This window comes from Octodon degus, unplaced genomic scaffold (assembly GCF_000260255.1).
Source record: "Octodon degus isolate 3935 unplaced genomic scaffold, OctDeg1.0 scaffold00094, whole genome shotgun sequence".
NCBI lineage: Eukaryota > Metazoa > Chordata > Mammalia > Rodentia > Octodontidae > Octodon > Octodon degus.
Genome location: NW_004524670.1, coordinates 4,986,269 through 5,004,157, shown reverse-complemented (window position 1 = coordinate 5,004,157; position 17,889 = coordinate 4,986,269). Strand labels below are relative to the sequence as shown.

The 17,889-nt window shown below is 35.6% G+C and overlaps 1 protein-coding gene across 2 annotated transcripts in view; it reads right to left on the bottom strand.

The window, feature by feature from the left end:
• Slc44a1 (solute carrier family 44 member 1) overlaps nucleotides 1–17,889 on the bottom strand; it is a 96,004-nt gene that overhangs the window by 14,901 nt on the left and 63,214 nt on the right. For both annotated transcript variants that reach the window (XM_004638065.3, XM_023722913.1), the window contains 4 exons: nucleotides 16,558–16,723; nucleotides 15,677–15,833; nucleotides 14,038–14,121; nucleotides 1,226–1,363 (listed from right to left, as the gene is read on the bottom strand). In XM_004638065.3, coding sequence (XP_004638122.1) covers nucleotides 1,226–1,363; nucleotides 14,038–14,121; nucleotides 15,677–15,833; nucleotides 16,558–16,723 — 545 coding nt within the window. The remainder of the gene's footprint in view (nucleotides 1–1,225; nucleotides 1,364–14,037; nucleotides 14,122–15,676; nucleotides 15,834–16,557; nucleotides 16,724–17,889) is intronic.

Sequence of the window (17,889 nt, the reverse complement as noted above, 5' to 3'; positions counted from 1 at the left end):
CAGTTTAAACCAGGCATGGGGGTATAAGCTGTAATCCCGACACTTCGGAAGTGAAGGCAGGAGGATTGCGTGTGCGGTCAGCCCCGTCTACACAGCAAACACATCATATGGTTGTTATACTACAGAAACACAAGCCCGTGAAATAACACCATAAAGGAACGTAATAAACGTAGGTTGAAGTGGTGGTGCTACATCTTGCTCTCTGCTTATCAGTTTTCTTATTTTCTGAGTACTTTATGGTATGAAATGAAGGTATAGTCAAATTATAATGCTACTTATTATTTTGTAGATTTTAATAGTATAGAATAATAGTCTCAGAAACTTCTGTGGACATAGAAGTATTATTCCCTAACAGCTCTATTTTATTTCATTTTATTTAGATATTTCTGTAGGGCTAGGGATTGAGCCCAGGGCTTTATCAATGGTAGACCAATGAGCAGCATCTCAGCCCAGCTCTATTTTAAAAGGATTTAAAATCAATAGCAGGGGACCTGCCCATTAGGTCAGGTGTTTAAGTGCCTGCTGAAACAAAGCAGTCAGGCTCAGGATGCTGTGGTTCGATCCCTCCATTCTCAAGCCAAACCAGACCGGCCCTGAAGGTATCCTGAGCGCCACCCCCCTTCCCCCGCCGCATAAAAAATCAACAGCAACTAACATTCATTAAAACATATTATGGTATGTACTATCCTATAGACTAGTAACCAGTCTGTCACAGCATCTTGGGGTTTGGCTGTATTAGTATTCTAATTTTACAAAAGAACAAATGGAGGCACAAAGAGATTCTGTAATCTGTCTCAGGTTTCACAGCTTACTAGTAAGTAATAGAGCCAGGATTTACATGAGGAAGCCAAGAAATGAGGCTCCAGATGTAGTACTACCCCTAGTCACTACACAGACTTTATCTAAATGTTTACAGTTGAAAATATGTAAAGAAAAAAGTATGTAAGGAGAAAATGGACAAATTACTCCATCTCGTGTGCCTCAGTTTTCTTATTTTCTTGGAGAATAACAGAATTTACCTTATGATATAAATTTCTTTTTTGAGGGATTAAATAAACATAATATATGGAAAGAATACAGAAAAATATCCGACCATTATGAAAAGCTTTGCAAATGTTTGCTATACGTAAAATTACTTTTACTTTTTTGGTGACTTACACATGTTTAAAACTGAAGGGCACAACTTACAGAGTGTACTCGTCTCAGACAGCACTTGTGGTCTCACCTTGCCTAGGAATAACATGAAGTCTCCCACTGTGTTGATGGCAGCTACTCGCAACGCATTCTCCACCAGAATGACAAAGGCGTCCTTTGCTGAGGTGCAGAAGTTGGTGCTGTTGATAGCTGTGGCTGTGTATGCATTCTAGACAAAAGCGAAAGTAGCCTTTTTATCAGTAAACTAACTTTTAAAGACGTAAACCATGCATAATTAAAACATCGATTCTGTGAATATTTTAAGGTCAAACTCATGACTTTAATAAGGTCCAAATAGATACTAAAGACAAAGAAAAATAAATTTTTTACTATCCTGAAAGTATTAAAGGCATCATATGACAGTGACACATGCACACCCATACTTATAGCAGCACAATTCATAACAGCTAGATCCTGGGAGCAGCCCCTAGACCCATCAACAGATTAATAAAGAAAATGCAGAGTATATACATGCAGTGGAGAACTACCCAGCCAATGAGAAAGATAAATCTGAGTAATTTATAGGAAAGTGGATGACTCTTGAGACCATAAAGCTAAATGAAATAAATTAAGACATAAAAGGTTAAATATCACAAGGTTTCTCTTACATGAGAAATCCAAGATATACTTAATTCAAAGAGCAAAATAAAAGAAAATAGAAGAGAATCTTTGTGGAGAAGGGAAGAGGCTCTAGGGATGGGGAAAGACGGGAGGGTAAGGGGAAATAAAAACTGATGCTTTATTTATATGTACCAATTCCCCAAGATGAATGCAATTATGCATTATAGCTATATACTAATAAAAACAAAATACTGTTGTTTTTTTTTCTTTTTCTTTTTATTTTTTTTCAGAACCGGGAATTGAACTCAGACCCTTGCACTTGCCAGGGAAGCGCTTATTTCATTGAGCCATCTCCCCGGCCCCTAAAAACAAAATACTGTTAACACACACAAATCTTCCCAATCTCATTAACTTCTTCTCTGTCTTAGGAAATCAAGCAAGTTAGTATTTCTTAAATGTCTTAGGTTCATGATTATGAATATCACTAATACATGTAAAGTGGAGATAATGTGGACATTGTATTGCTGGCCTGCAGTATCTGAAACACCCACTAAATCCTTAGTGGCTTCTTTTGGTTGCTTTTTCTCATGTCTTATTGTCATTCATTGCATGGCATTTTATACCTCTTTCTTCCTAGAAACATGATTCCAAATCTCCTTTATAAAGTAACTCTTCCCAATTAGCTTGGGGATGACACTGATTTTAGCTCTGGGGGTGAATCTTCATTGATGTGAGCTAATCAACATGCTTTACCCACTTGGCCATGATAATTGGTTCAGGTATTGGTACATAACCAATCAGAGCCAATGAAAGTATTTCCCCCAAGAAAGAGCTTTAGTGAGTACAGCTTTTTTTTTTTTTTAATTTTTGAGACAGGGTCCTGCTGCGTAGCTCAGGATGGCCTGGAGTTCACTATGTAACCCAGTTTGGCCTCCAACTTGCAGTAATCCTCCTACCTCCTGGGCATAGCTATTTTAAAAACATAACATTTCTGAAGGTAGTATGAAACCAAGGCTAAAGCCAACACACAGAAGACAAGCCAAGAGAAACTAGGTACTTGAACTTGGTGACAGTATTTGCATCCCCAAGAAAGCTGAAGAACTAACTAGCCCACTTTCTGGACTTCTCAGGTACAAAAGCTATATAAACTGCTAGTAATCGTCCCCTTCTCCCTCCTTCATTTAGGGTATACTTAGTTGGGTTTTCTGCCTCTTCTAATACTGAGACCTGCTTTATTGGCCCTTGTATTCATTGAACCACTAGTAATAGACTTTTTTTCATGACATTCTAGACTAGCACTGCTGTTCTCTGAGAAATGTAATCTTAGGAAGAGAAGTGCCTTTGTGACTAAAACTTTGGTCTCTAGAATTTTTGGTTTAGTGTTGACACAAATCACTTCTGTAGGCAAAAATGTTGTAATTTCTGGAAAACTGAATAGGGCTCTTTACGTGTTGTCTATAAAGCTTTAAATATGGAGTCTACAAGAGATGATCTTCAATTTATGAACCTTTTAATCATATGCTTGTTAGTTATTAGGAGCTTGGTATGAAGAAACAGTCTGAGTTATCAAAATTTAATTTGCCATTTATGATCAAATTGACTAAAAACATTTAAGTATCAAGGAAAGAACAGTACTGGATAGCTTGCTACCTATACTTCTTAAACTTTTTTCAGGGATGGAGCAGTAGGAAATTACAGCATTCTTCGGGAAATATTGTGTGACTTTAATATATAGTATTTCATGTAAGTGAGGAATTTACTATACTATGTTAAAAGGTCTTTTATATCAAAAGCTAATATAAAATATTTTTAAGAAATAATACTATTAAACTCTTCTGTTGGCACTCATTAGCTATTTGGTGTCCCTTATATTGTGAGCTTATATCAGTTAAAATACAGCGGGAACCAAACAGTTAACTGCGATGGTCCACATTTTTCCACCTTCTATAAAAAAATTCCTTTTGAAAAACTCTATAGAACACCTCTATGATGTAAAAATAAACTATACTTTTGATCTTGTATAACAATAGCGCTGCTAAAACATAATGGAGAAGAACTGTCCTAGTCAGACCTACCCTCAAAGAACACAGAATGGTTCCTAGTTTCCAATGTTCCCTAAACACTCACAAAGATGATCACTTAACGATTTATTCTACAGCAGGGACAGCCAAACTATCACCTTTTGGCCATACCTGGTCTGATGACACCTCAGTATATAAGGTTTTCCTGGAACACAACCCTGCTTATTTGTTTATATATTGTCAATGGTCACTTTCATGCTACAATATCAGAAATGAATAGCTGTGAGAGACCAGATAGCCCATAAAGCCAAAATACTTACATTCTGTCCTTTACAGAAGAAAATTTGCTACCCTTTGTCCAGGAGTACTGCCTGTGGTCAGTACCTGCCCATTTAGTCTATGAACTCACCTTCTGCTTTGTGAAATACAAAACACATTTGCTTTCAAGTTTTATTAACTTCCTCCACAACTGCCAGTCTCTCAATGTCTTTCACTATAAGTCTTTAGTTTGACAATTTAACTGATTAAAATCTTCACTCATCTGGACTATAATTCCCCTGCAGAGAAGGACCTGACCTCTCACATTCTAAAATGTGATCAAAATGTGACCTGTTATTGATAAGTTTTCAAGGTAAAAACACTATACTATATTAACTTTATTGATTATGAGATCCATCCTAATGTGAAAAAAATTAGTGTCAGGAATCAAGTAAATCAGACAACCCATTTAAATCATCTAGAAAAAAAAAAAAAAAAAGAAAAAGAATGAAACTAGAGTAATAAGCTAATCCATTTCAATAATAGCTTGCAATTGAAATGCATCCAATTCCCCAATCAGAAGATGCAGAATGGCAGAATGGGTCAAGAAACAAAATCCAGTGGTATGTTTTATACAAGTAAATATTTATATAAAAAGAAATTCATAAACAACAAAAGATGGAAGACAATATTCCATAAAATGTCAATCAAAAAAGAAATAGGAATAGCTATCCTATTTTAATATAAAATAGGCTTTAAGCTAAAACTGATCATGTGAAGAAGGAAACTATATATTAGTTAAGGGAACAATGCAAAAGAAAAAAGAGGACAATTGTAAACATGCAGCAAACACCAGCACACTCAGTTACATAAAACAAATACTACTAGGCATAAAATATCAGATGAACATCATATCAATTATATTATGGAAACTCAGAAACCCACTGTCACAAGTTGATAAATCAATTAGATTAAAAAGTCAATAAAGAAATATCAGTATATCAAATATTTAAACAAGTAGATTTAACAGCTGCTTAAAGAGTATTCCACACAATAACAAAATACACATTGTGCTCAGCAGTACATTGAACTTTCTCCAAAATAAATCATATTCAAGGCCACAAAGCATGCTTAAGTAACCAGAAAAGAATTAAAATCATCCCATGCATATTATCAGATAATAATGTAATGAAACTGGAAAACAATGGCAAAATCTACAGAAATTATACAAACACACTGAAACTAAACAATAAACTCTTCAATAATCAACAGGTCACAGCAGAAATCAGGGAATAAATCATACAGTTCATGGAATCAAACAGCAATGCCTATAAACTTACCAGAACCTATGAGACACAATAAAAGGAGTTTTAAAAGAGAAATTTATAGCTATGAATACCCATATCAGAAAAAAAAGTATGAGTCCAGTTAAATTCCATGAAAATGTACCTCAAAAATCCTAGAAAAGCAATAACAATCTAAATTTAAACCTAGCACAAGGAAAGAAATTATAAAATTCAGAGCAGAAACTGATGAAACTGAAACTAAAAACTACAAAGAATTGATGAACTTGAGAGCTAGTTCTTTGAAAGAATCAACGAAATCAAAAAACCTTAGCCAAACTTTTCAAAAAAAGGAAAGCTCAAATCAGTGCAATTAGAAATGAAAAATGTGAAATCACAATAGACACTACTGAAATTCACAAAATCATTACTAATTACTTTGAAAACTTGTACTCTGATAAATAGCAGAACTCAGAACAAATAGATTCTTAGAAACATGAATTACTAAAATTGAAAAAAGAAGATATAAGAAACTTGGATAATACAATTACCAGAAATGAAATGGAAATAGTAACAAAAAGAAAAATTTACCAACAATATAAACCATAAAATATGGTACCTTTACTGCTGCATTCTGCAAGAATGTCAAGAAAGATCTAAAGCCAATATTCATTAAACTCCTCAATGAAATTGAAAGGGAAAAATTACTTTCAAATTCATTCATGGAAGCTACCATTACTCTGATTCTAAAGAGACTAGCATCCAGCCAAAAAAGAGCATTAGAAGTCAATCTCTTAGATTTGTATCTACGTTGTTTATTTATTATTTTTTGCCTATATCTTGTAATATGAGAAACTACTTTGGCAGTAACAATACACAATGTTCTAACAATTGTTACTCTCCTAAAATCTTGTTTTGAGATTTTGTACCATTGTTTTTATTTTTTTTTCTTTAAAATAAAATAACTGATGTCAAAAAAAAAAAAAAAGAAGTCAATCTCTTCAGTGAACAATGATGCAAAATTCTCAATGAAACATTAGCAAACAGAATGCAAAAAAAAAATATGATGGTCAAGTAGGCATGAACGAGTAGGCAGCAGGAAATCCAGAATGGTTCAATATGCTAATCGATAATGCATCACATAAGCAGAAACCAAAACAAAATTCCAATGATCAATTTTTTCAGATGTTGTTTATTATATATTTTAATGAGAAAAAAAGATAAAATAGCAATGAAACAGTTTCAAAACAGGTTAGTAGGACAATTACAATACATTGCATACTGTTGTCTTCTTAGTACTTATTCAGAGGACAAGATGTAGATATGATATCTTGTCTAAACAATATTAGTACAAACCTTTCTTCTCACTGAACTAAGAGAAAGTAGCTGTATATCTAGCCTAACTATCTTGTACATACCTATATTTTTTCACAACAAAAAGGTCCTTTATTTATATCCCCCTTTTTGTTTGTTTTATCAGAGATGGGTGTTCCATTTCTGTAAGAGAAGCTGTATTTGGAGAAGTTTTTATTTTTTTTTTACTCTGAATGCCTTCAGGGCAGGTTTGCTGGCTTGAGTTGTGAGGATCGAACCACAGCAACCTGGGCCTGACTGCTTTGTTGAAGCAGCCACTTAAAGAACTGAGCTAAGTGTGTATTCCAAATGGTTAGGATAGATATATAGTTGCATTCTCTTAATGAATAGAATGATTTGTTCTAATGGTGTTTGTAAATAGGATCATAAGTCCACTTCTTGTACAGCAATTAACCACTAAGAAGAGTATATGCAGTGTATTATTTGTTGAAACTGTACTTCCGATTGGATTTGAAACTGTCTCATTGCTATCTGTTTATCAATAAAACTTTGAAAAAAAAATTAAAAAAAATAAATAAAAATAAATAAATAAATCATCTAGAATGGTCTCAGTCTCCCAGCCCCTGAAAAGAGGAATAACTCACTATTAAGTATGCTGTTTAACCTTTCCACTTTCACCATAAGCATCCTTAAACAAGAGGCAGAAGCAAGAGGATTCACATAACCCCACTGGCTCTGCCACTATGGGACCAGCTGAGAAGGCCCAATGCTTCCAATCTTAAAATCATCTGAGAATTATTCTTCCTATTACATCTTTTTCTTTGTCCCACCTTTCCCTATTCCGTCTTCTTTTAGAGCAGAAGCCTATATATTTGTAGACAAAGAATGAAGAAGCAATAGTTCCTCTTATTCACTCTCAGTTCCAGAGTAAGATATCAAGAGAAATTTAGCCTTCTTAAGACAATCACCCTACAGATCTGTGGCCAATGCCTTTGTACTCGGCTTATCTGAAAAAAAGATTATATTGTAGCCTTTTTCACTTATTTCTAGCACAGAAAAGATAAGGTGTGTTGATACATAAAAGTCAAGATGACCTCCTAAGGAAGAAATCTGCGCTACAGGTCATCACAGGCCAAAGAAATTTCCCTTTGTTCTATACTGCTTAGTCTAAAATAGATTTATGCTAAGGTTTTCAAAAAATTCTGGGTCTTTTGTGGCTTTTTCTGACAGCTGTTATCTCAGTTTCCTGCAAGCTTCTTAGTTGAGAGAGCACCCACCTTCCCAGACAGCCCTCCTAATTCTGAGTTAAACTGCTCAGAGAGGGATGACTGGCTAACACTTAGCCCATGGATACCTAACATCTGCATAAGATAGAACACAGGCTTGAAATTATTTGATCCTCAGAAGCAAGATGAAGGATGACAACTAGCCAGGAATCTTTTTAACAGGATGCCTGCTAGCACAGCGATCCTTAGCAGTACTTCTGTATGACAAAACTGAGCAGAAGAAGTACTAGTTATGTGGTCAAAATGTATTAGGGCAGCAGGTCAAGCCACAGCTAGTCAGGGCTTCTGGCCACCATTCCGAGAGCATACTTTCATATTTTCACACTTTCCTTTCTTCATAGAAGGACCTAGAATTTTGCTTAGAAGTTTAAAATATTTACATAATGGCTCCATAAGGGAAAACTAAAAAACAATGGTAGAAAAAATGTATACAGGCAACTCTACATGTGGATCCTTATAAAGTAGAAGAAAAGGTAACTATGATTATTTCTCCCTTATTTTGGGGGAGGCATGGAAGACTGTGCTATGGTCTGAATACCTGCTATCCACGCTAATTCATATGCTGAGACCTAATCACTGAAAGGATAGTATTAAGAGGTGGAGGTGAATTAAACAGGGTAAGTGTCCTTATAAAAGAGGACCCAAAGAACTAGCTTATCTCTTTCCCTATATGAAGACATAGTCAGCAGGTAACATGTATGAAATCGGAACCAGCCCTCATTAGATTTCAAATCTCTCAGTGCTTTATCTTAGACTTCTCAGCCTCTAGAATTATGAGAAATCAATTTCTGTTGTTTATAAGCTACCTAGTTTATGGTTTTTGTTAAAGGAACCCAAATGAACTGAGATACGGCATAATATCAAATTTATTCCACAGGTTTCATTTGTATTATGAATTGTTAATCTTCTTAAAACTTACACAAAGAGTATATTGGAAAAATCAATTATTCTTTAAAATAATCACTTGTCTTAGTTTACAGTATGAAACACAGAAACTTAAGAAGTGTGAATGTTCTCTAGAATAAACCGTATTTTATTTTCTGCGAGTTACATAAATATACAGAAACACACACACAGTGGTCTCCTCAACAGGAGACCTCAGTCTCTGGGCAGTGGATTGGTACCAACTGTGTCCTGTTAGGGTCTGGGTTGCACAGCAGAAAGTGGGTGAGCAGACAAAGCCTCCCCTGGATTGACAACTGCTCCCCGTCATTCATATCACTGCCTGCACGTCACCTCCTGTGAGGTCAGCTGTAGCACTGGATGCTCACAGGAGCCTATGCCCTGCCCAAACTGCACATGTGAGGGACCTAGGTTGTCAGCTCCTTTGAATCAACTAACCAGCCCTGCTATCTGTGGAAAACCTGTCTTCCATGAAACCAGTCCCTGGTGAAAAAAGGTTGGAGACAGTGGTGCTACAGATGCCTATCTTCATTTCCTCATCTATAAAATACAGGAAATAATGCCTTCTACACAGACAAGAGAAACTGATGATCTATATAGTGTTTAGTATGTTATCAGGTGTAGTATACTAAAAATATTCCCTATAACTTCCACACATTATATAGAGAAAGCCTTTATAATATTAAGAGCTTATCAAAGTCTGCAAACAGATATCCTCGAGTGTCAAATGTACTATCTCCAAATGGTATCAACATAGTACAAGGCCTAAATAATTGAGTGCCCAATGGACAATCTGGTTGTGACAATCTCTCCACCTGAAGTGAATTCTGTTAGACTAGATGTATCACCATCTTCATGTCACAGTAAGCACCTGTAGAACACAGAATAGTTCACAGATCTGTTTGAAAACTAGCACCTGTGCTATAAATAATGAATGGCTTATCAACACTCCTCTTAGCCCTATAAGTTCACTAAAGCAGCAGTAACAATGTGATGGCCCATGGACAACTGATACCATGTAGCCCAAAGACTTACTTATTCTGGTGTAGCTCAAAGGCTTACTTATTTATTATTTACTCAGTTTGTTTTATTAGTAGTCAACATTTTAACAGCAGGAGACAAAATATAAATAGGTACAATTCTGGCTTCTCTTAAAAAATTGGGAAAGCTAAAACTTGTCTATAAATTTTCATACAGCTACAGTCTATAAGACAGATAGCAACTGCTTTCTTTAGATGAAATATGAGCTCTCTAACACTGAGCTCTAGTGCTCTCTGTTGTCTTCTACCACTCACACCCTGTATACACTGTACTTCAGTTGTAAAATTTACATTATTTCATCTCTGCCATGTGCTGGATTTTCCAGTCTTGGTCAAGATTTAACAGGCTGTATGAAAATCTCAGGGAGAGACAGCAAAAGAAAGGAAAAAACAACACAAAGGGCCATGACTAACTCATCCTTAAGCATCTTCCAAAGCATGCTGGACAGCAGGGAATTGCAAAGGGAGATTCTGAGTCAGGTATGGTGGTGTACAACTGTAATTCTGGTACACTGGGATGCTATGACAGTAAGTTCAATCCCAGCCTGGGCAATTCTGTCACTTGGTAAGAACCTATCTCCACCAAAAAAAGGAGTGGGGAGGAAGAGAAAAGAGGAAGAGAAGGAAAAAGAGGAAGAGGAGAAAGAGGAGTGTGTGTGTGTGTGTGTGTGTGTGTGTGTGTGTGTATGTGAGATTCTGCATATAAACATATAAAGTCTAAAGCCTAGTGCCTAGTACATGGTAAGCACTCAAGAAATGTTAGCTGACAATATAAAGTTACTGTTTCACTGTATTTCATTGAATACCTCAAGGATAATTTCAGAGTGTAAACAGACGATTAAACAAAAAATCTCTGAAAACTAATCATAAGAAACACTAAGATTTTTGAGATGTATGATGAAACTATAATAATTAAATATTACAGTTTTGGTGTTAGAATAGGCAGCTCAATGATAAAGAAAAGTCTTGGGACAGATTACAAGTATGATAGTTAAGTACTTCATATACAGTGATACTGACATTTCTTAGCAGAAGAATTTTAGATTAATCACTAACTCATCCTGGAACAGTGGATTAAATTCCAGTCAAAAACTTCTTTAAAATCCTCCAAAAGTCCGTAATAAAATACAGATGGGTATTTTGGCACACTCCTGTAATCCCAGGATTTGAGAGGCTCAGGGAGGAGTCTTACTACAATTTTGAGGCCAGCCTGACTACTGACTACACAGTGAGATCCTGTTTCAAAAGGAAGAGAGGAAAGAAAGAGCAGAAAAAATTTTTTTTACCTTGAAGTGGGAAATCTTGGCAAGCAAGAAATCATTTAAAAAATATGAAACCTCTGACAGAAGGGGAAAAAACCACTGCTTATTAATTTCAAAAGTTAACTGTGGATATTACTGTACACTGAGCCACCACTCAGTGGGGGCTTGCTGTGATCCAAGCAACCTGCTCAGAGCATTGCAGACATTGTTTTCTTTAGCTTAAAATAAAAAGCACCAGAAACACTCATTATCTCCACTTCATGGGCAAGGTTTAGATAGTATTATCAGATACTACTATGTGCAAATAAAATACATTACAAACTTTTCCTCAAAGCCAGCAAATATTTTAATGATAGTACCCATTATGTTACTGTGGTGAGATTATGGATACAATTTGTTTTTGGCTTTCTACACTCTTAGATCATACTATATAGGTTTGGAAAAAAATGATGCATATTTGCATTATTATCTTTGCTACAGATTTTTTATGTTAGAGTATATCCTACTCTGGAATAGGCGTTTATTTAAAAACAAAAAATATTGGAAGAGGGTGTCTACCAAGAGCCAAGTATTGTATAAAGGGCTGATTTACCTGCATTGAACTTCATCCTTATCTAATACTTATGAAGACAGCTATATTTTTCTCCACATATTGAAGAACGAAACTGAGGTTCACAGGTTTCAATGAGCTTGGCAAAGAGTTACACTACTGAGACTGAAATACATTGCAAACATCTGGGCTCTCTCCACAGTACAGGTGAGATGTGGGCTCAGTCGTATGTGTATGGAAGAGAGGAACTTCCTCTTCAGAAAGCAGTGACTCACAATGGAGGTAAAGAGGTTTCTGGGAAGATAAGATCTCTTCCATTAAGAAGACAAAAGCCTAAAGGTGAAGATAAAGAAACAACAAGCAATTCCGATTTCTTGTTTTCAGAGGATGAACTGGTGTCACGATTGTGGGCAGAAGGGCTGGATGATAAGGGAAGGCTTTCTCTATGTAGAACCACTAGTCAGGCGGAAGCTACCAGCCGTTGGAGGAAATCATTTCAAGCATATTTAGGAAGCTGTACAAGTAAAAATGTGTCTATGGAAGGTAGCAAGAACTGAGACGGAGAGCTGGGTTTAGCTTGTCTCTCTGAGGATAACCTATATACAACTATAAAATGTAATGATGCTTTTAGTGTATCTGTCAACTTTCTCCATCAGGATGAATTAACACTAGCCCAAATTTTGTAATATATTTTTTTAAGTTGTTGTGGATAGTGACATAGGGCATGTCCTATAATTGGTACAATAAAACAAAACTATAAAAGTTGGTAATTTTTTCCTTTAGAGACATGTGGCTTCTCCAAATTTCCTCAGACCTAGAGCCTAAATACTGCCTTCTTCTCTCCTTAGTCCCCAGGAGTGGGCAGAACATTCAGATACTGGCCCCAGGAGGTCTGGGCCATTTCCTTTTTTTACATGAAAGGAAGAGAACTGAAAATAGATGGGCACATAAATAATTTCATGCTGAAGATGTCTGCAGCATGTCTACAGTTTCATTTGTATCCCCACTCCTCTTTGTTCCTTACCATATAAAAGACCCTTGCACACTTGGACAAGGTGAGATGGTGGTTTGAGGCAAAAGTTCCATGTTCTTGGAATTAATTTTGAATAAGCTTTTTCCTTTTCACCAAAAAATAAACAGCTTCCTTTGGTTTGGTCAGTGGTGAGTAAACAACACAAGCATTTGGACTTACCTGACCAGTAACAGTACTGGGGATGATCTCTACCACTGTGCTACACCCCAAAATCATTTTTTTTTTTTTTGGACAGGTCTCACTAAGTTGCTGAGGTTAGTCTCAATTTATAATCTTCCTAATTCAGCCTCACAAGTAGCTAGAATTACAGGTATGTGCTACCATATCTGGCCCATGCTACTAATTATTTTAAGATGAGATTCTCTTGTTTATCCACAGAAAATATGACTGGCAAGAATGTATTTTTCTAATGAAACATCATACCCACTTTCTTGTACTAGGAACACAGCCCAGTAAAGCCAAGTTTAGGCATGCTCAATACCATGGTTAAAGAATTGTCATTCTTTGACTATCTTGGAGTGAACAGAAAGTACAGTACTTAAAGATAAGTGATTAATTAGAGGTAAATGGTGACAAAGTCAATTTGTCTTTGGCCTATTAGATGAGGGCATCAATACATTGCAATGATTTTCAGGGAATGGAAAAGTAGAAAAAAAAAGTTTAAAAAGATGAGTACTCCACAAGTCCTACAATCTTAGATAAACAAAAATAAGGATCCAACCCACTCCTTTAAAAATTATGTGTCCATTTCTCCAATCAACCTTAGAAATAGCACTTCTTTGGGAGTAGAAAGGAAGGGGATGTAAAAAGAATTAAGATGTGTTATGTGCATATACCAACTCCCCATGATGAATATAACCATTCCATACTACAAATATCTACTAACACAAATCTTAAAATAGTATTTCCTTTGATAATCTTTCTTAAACCAGTATCATAGTGCTTAGCCCAGAGGATTTTAAATGATAGCAAATAATTGCAGAAAGGAACAAATGTCACAACAGCTTTATATTAAACTAAAGCTTTTAAAAAAACATTTATAATGAATAATACCTAGAGTAGAAAGATTTTTAGGAAAAAAAATAAAAGAATGGGAATGAAGAGACAAATGTCTGAGAAAGAGGACTCTTAATGGTGGCTTATCCATGTACAAACATTAGATTGATAAGCATTGGTAAAATGTGTATTAGCTTAAGAAATAAGAATACAATCCAAATAGACATATTTGTTCAAGGTACAATGTACAATGCCACAAGAAAAACAGCATCTTTCAATTAAATCCAGAAATAAGAAAACTATTTTTGAAAATGAAAGATTTTTAAAATATTTTACCTGATTTAAATAATTTAGGCACTTTTCAAGACACCAAAGGCAACAAATACATGATTTCAGCACACATCGTGCACAAGCATTTTCCTGGATGGGGGAGTAAAAGTGAAATAATTAAAGACCAAAAGGCAATCCATCATATGTAAGAACTCAAATGTTTAAAAAATAAATGAAAGTGTAAGAAGCCATGACTTATGCAGTAAAACTTCCATGCCTACTCTTTCTTTTCTTAAAACATAATGGCTGAATTATTTCTAAGCAGCTTGATTTGTCATTTATATAGTATCTATTGCACATATGATTCAGTGAGGTATGTAAAACTAACAAGAAAACTATAGCTTAATAAAAGGAAAAAAGTGCTAAACATAAAAAAGGTTAGAATCAGAATACAGCACAAATACTAAATATTAAGAGTAGAGAACGGAGATAATGGTGCTTTGCAGATGGAATGGATCAGGAAATATTTCTAGAAAGTTTGAATTTTTAGGTGCACTATGGCATTTCAGCTAAACTATACTGAAATGCAAATTATTTCCATAGTCAAGGAGAGGAAAAAAAAATCATTGTTTTTTCTGTATATTAACCACTTGTCAGATGCATAGTTTGGAAACATTTTTCCCCATTCTAGAGGTTATCTCTTCAACATCTTGATTAAAGATGTACAGAAGCTTTTTAGTTTGATGTAATCTTATTTATCAATTTCTGCCCTTGTTGCCTATGTTTTTGTGGCCTTATCTAAAAAATACTTTCCTAGGTCAATGTCCTGGGGCACACCTTTTGTTTTCTTCTAGAAGAGTTGTTTAGTGGGTACAAAATTACTATTAGACAAAAGGACTTCCTTCCAGTGTTCTGTTACACAGAAGGGAGACTATGGTCGATGATACTGTAATGAGTATTTCCAAATAGCTACAAGGGAGGAATTTAAAAATTCTAGCTACAGAATGATAAATATATGACTGTAGTCATACAAAATATTCTGACTTTAGTATTACACAATTATTACATGTCAGTAAAAGAAATTAAAAAGGGAAAGAATATGGTAGAGGTTTCAAGGAGATGTGTATGTGTGATGGTTGGGTCTAGAATGTCCCCTGAAAGGCTGATTATGTTGAAGGCTGGGCTGCCCAACTGATAGATGAAACCACTGATGAGTTAGTACACAGCTGAATAGGCTAGTAGGAGGTGGGGTTTCTGAAGGAGGTGGATCAAGGGGTGTGACTTTGAGAACTGTATTTTCTAATTCTCATGTGTCTGCTTCCTGGCTGCCGCCAACTGCCCCACACCTCTGCCATGTTTCTACTTCACCACAGGCCTAAAAGCAGTGGTATAAAACCTTTACAACTGAGCCAAAATAAAATTTTCTGTCTTTAAGCTTTTTCTCAGTTATATTTTTATCCCAGTGTCAGAAGTCTGACCAACCCCAGTATGTGAGTCAATGTGAAAGACATGACAAGTACTCTGGATGACCAGTGACCAGATGAATTCTGGCCGAGTACATGGAGTGCATGCTGGGAGATTAGAAGCAAAGACTGCATTCTACTTTGTTACAGCTCTGGAGAACACATCCATAACTTCACATTTAACATCACTGGGCACTTCACTATATGAAGAACAAAGTCCAGAAAAGGCATTTTACCCTTACCTTTCCTTTCAGCTGACTGTGAATGTACATAAGGATCATTCGTGGAATTTTTACTAATGTGATAATAAACGATCCTTTTGCCACAGTACCAAGGTGGTAGCGAATAAGGCGATTCACTGATGCCAAAATGGGTGTAAATGGCAAATTCCTTTTATCCCTATTTTTAAAATGATCAAAAGAACAATCAAAATAAAGCATAGACCTCAGTGGAAATAGAATTATGGTTTAGAATCTAAGGCAGTGAAGTCAGTTTATATTTATGACAAAATAACAAGTAATATATAACTAATATAAATACTACAGATGTACTATATAAAATTAGTGTTTCATTTCTCTACAGTAGCTTCATAGGGTGTTTATGCTGTATCACTTCAAATTAATTAGAACTGCTTTGAAAGCTCGTTATCAAGGAGTACCTAAGGAGTTAAACATATAATAGAAAAACAGAATTTAGAAGACATTTAATCTATACCCAGCACCTCTATAACAGACAATTACAGCCTGTCATTTTAATATTTAGCTCTAAAGTTAGGAAAGAGGACTCACAATACTTCTTTTGCTCCAAATGAATTAAAAAGACTTGTTCTTGATGGACTTTTTTACAAAGCAAAAATACATATCATACTACTACAAGACTCACTTTTCTGCTAAATATAATTTGAACTTATATCATGACCTGCTGTCTGAAAAATTGAGACAATTATAAAAAGTATAAATAATAACATCTTTCCATTTTCCTACCTCCAAGAATTATCAAATATAACATTTTATTATATTCATTTCCAACTACTACGTTAAAGAAAAGAAATTCTTACCAACCTCAGTCCTATTGATTTCCTTTCCACCCTGTAAATATGTTCTTGGAAAGTATAAATTCTTACCTAGTAAAGTAGTATGTTACTACTGCTCCAGCCACAGTCATTTGCTGACATGCTAGAATAAATTCACTGATCCAAATGAGGCCGACCACATGGTACCACCACATGTACTGCAGAGGGCCAGAAATTCTAAACTCCACAAAGCCTTGTTCATTGGGAACAGCACTGCCTAGGAAAAGGTCAAGGAAAAAAAGAAGCAGCACATAAAGTACAAAGAAAGAAATGTAGCTGTTAAATATGAGACTAATTCATTTTTCAACCACAGATCCCTGTTCTCAAATCACAAATTTCATGCTCTTAATGTTATTTCTTTAAGGGACAATAACTTTTTAAAAAGTTACATGTTATGGTTTGTGTCTAGTTGTCCCCCCAAAGCCTCATGCAGTCATGGGGCAGACTTCCAGGGTTCATGATTAACTCATGATCCACTGGGATTATGGGTGTGAGTGCTGCAGGGATTATGGGTGTGAGTGCTACACCCAGCCTGGGGCAGATGGCCTGAACGCAATATAAGGGAGATAGACTTGCTCTCTGCTGTTTGCCTCCACCTTGAACTGCTGCCCTCTGCCATGTGCCACTCTGCTTTGGAGCTGAGTATGAACTGAAACCTCCACTAACCATGAGCTAAATAAACCTTTCTTTCCTTCATTTTGGATGTCGGGTATTTTGTCTCAGCAATGAGAGAAGAGTAACTGAGACATTAAACATTACACAATTATGCATTTTGGATTCCCCAAAGGCACCATTTAAAGCTTTGAAAAGTTGCTCTATTTGGATATAATTCTGATTGCATTATTAGTTATTTAGGCAAGAGTGTTCAAATATTTCAATATTTTTTTCAGAGCTATTACTTATTCAGTGGTTATAAATCTTAATAAACTATAAGGACATAAATTAACATTGCATTCAATTGGTGAGTGTGTGCTGGATGAAGAAAAATATCACGTATACTTACTATCCTACTCACAATTAGTTCCATTTTGCCTTATTGGGTATGGCCACTAGCCATATTATTGATATTGGGTATGGCCACTAGCAAGCTGGAGAACCTATGAACTGTGTTAGCTGCAGGGTGCTTGCAGAAAAACCTTAGGATACAAGCTGATCCTGGGCTATATTGCATCCTGAAGCAACTCCGGTGAGAAACTATTTGTCAGCTTATTTTACAATGAATCTGAATGTCTGTCATTACAAAACTCAGTTCATATCCCATGACCACCTCAAAGCTGTAATGTAATTTCAGCCCTTATCTGGTCTAGATCCACATTACTAGGATAATCTAAAAATTATAAATAAAGAGTGTGTTACTGAATAGCCAGTACCACTGCTAGATCT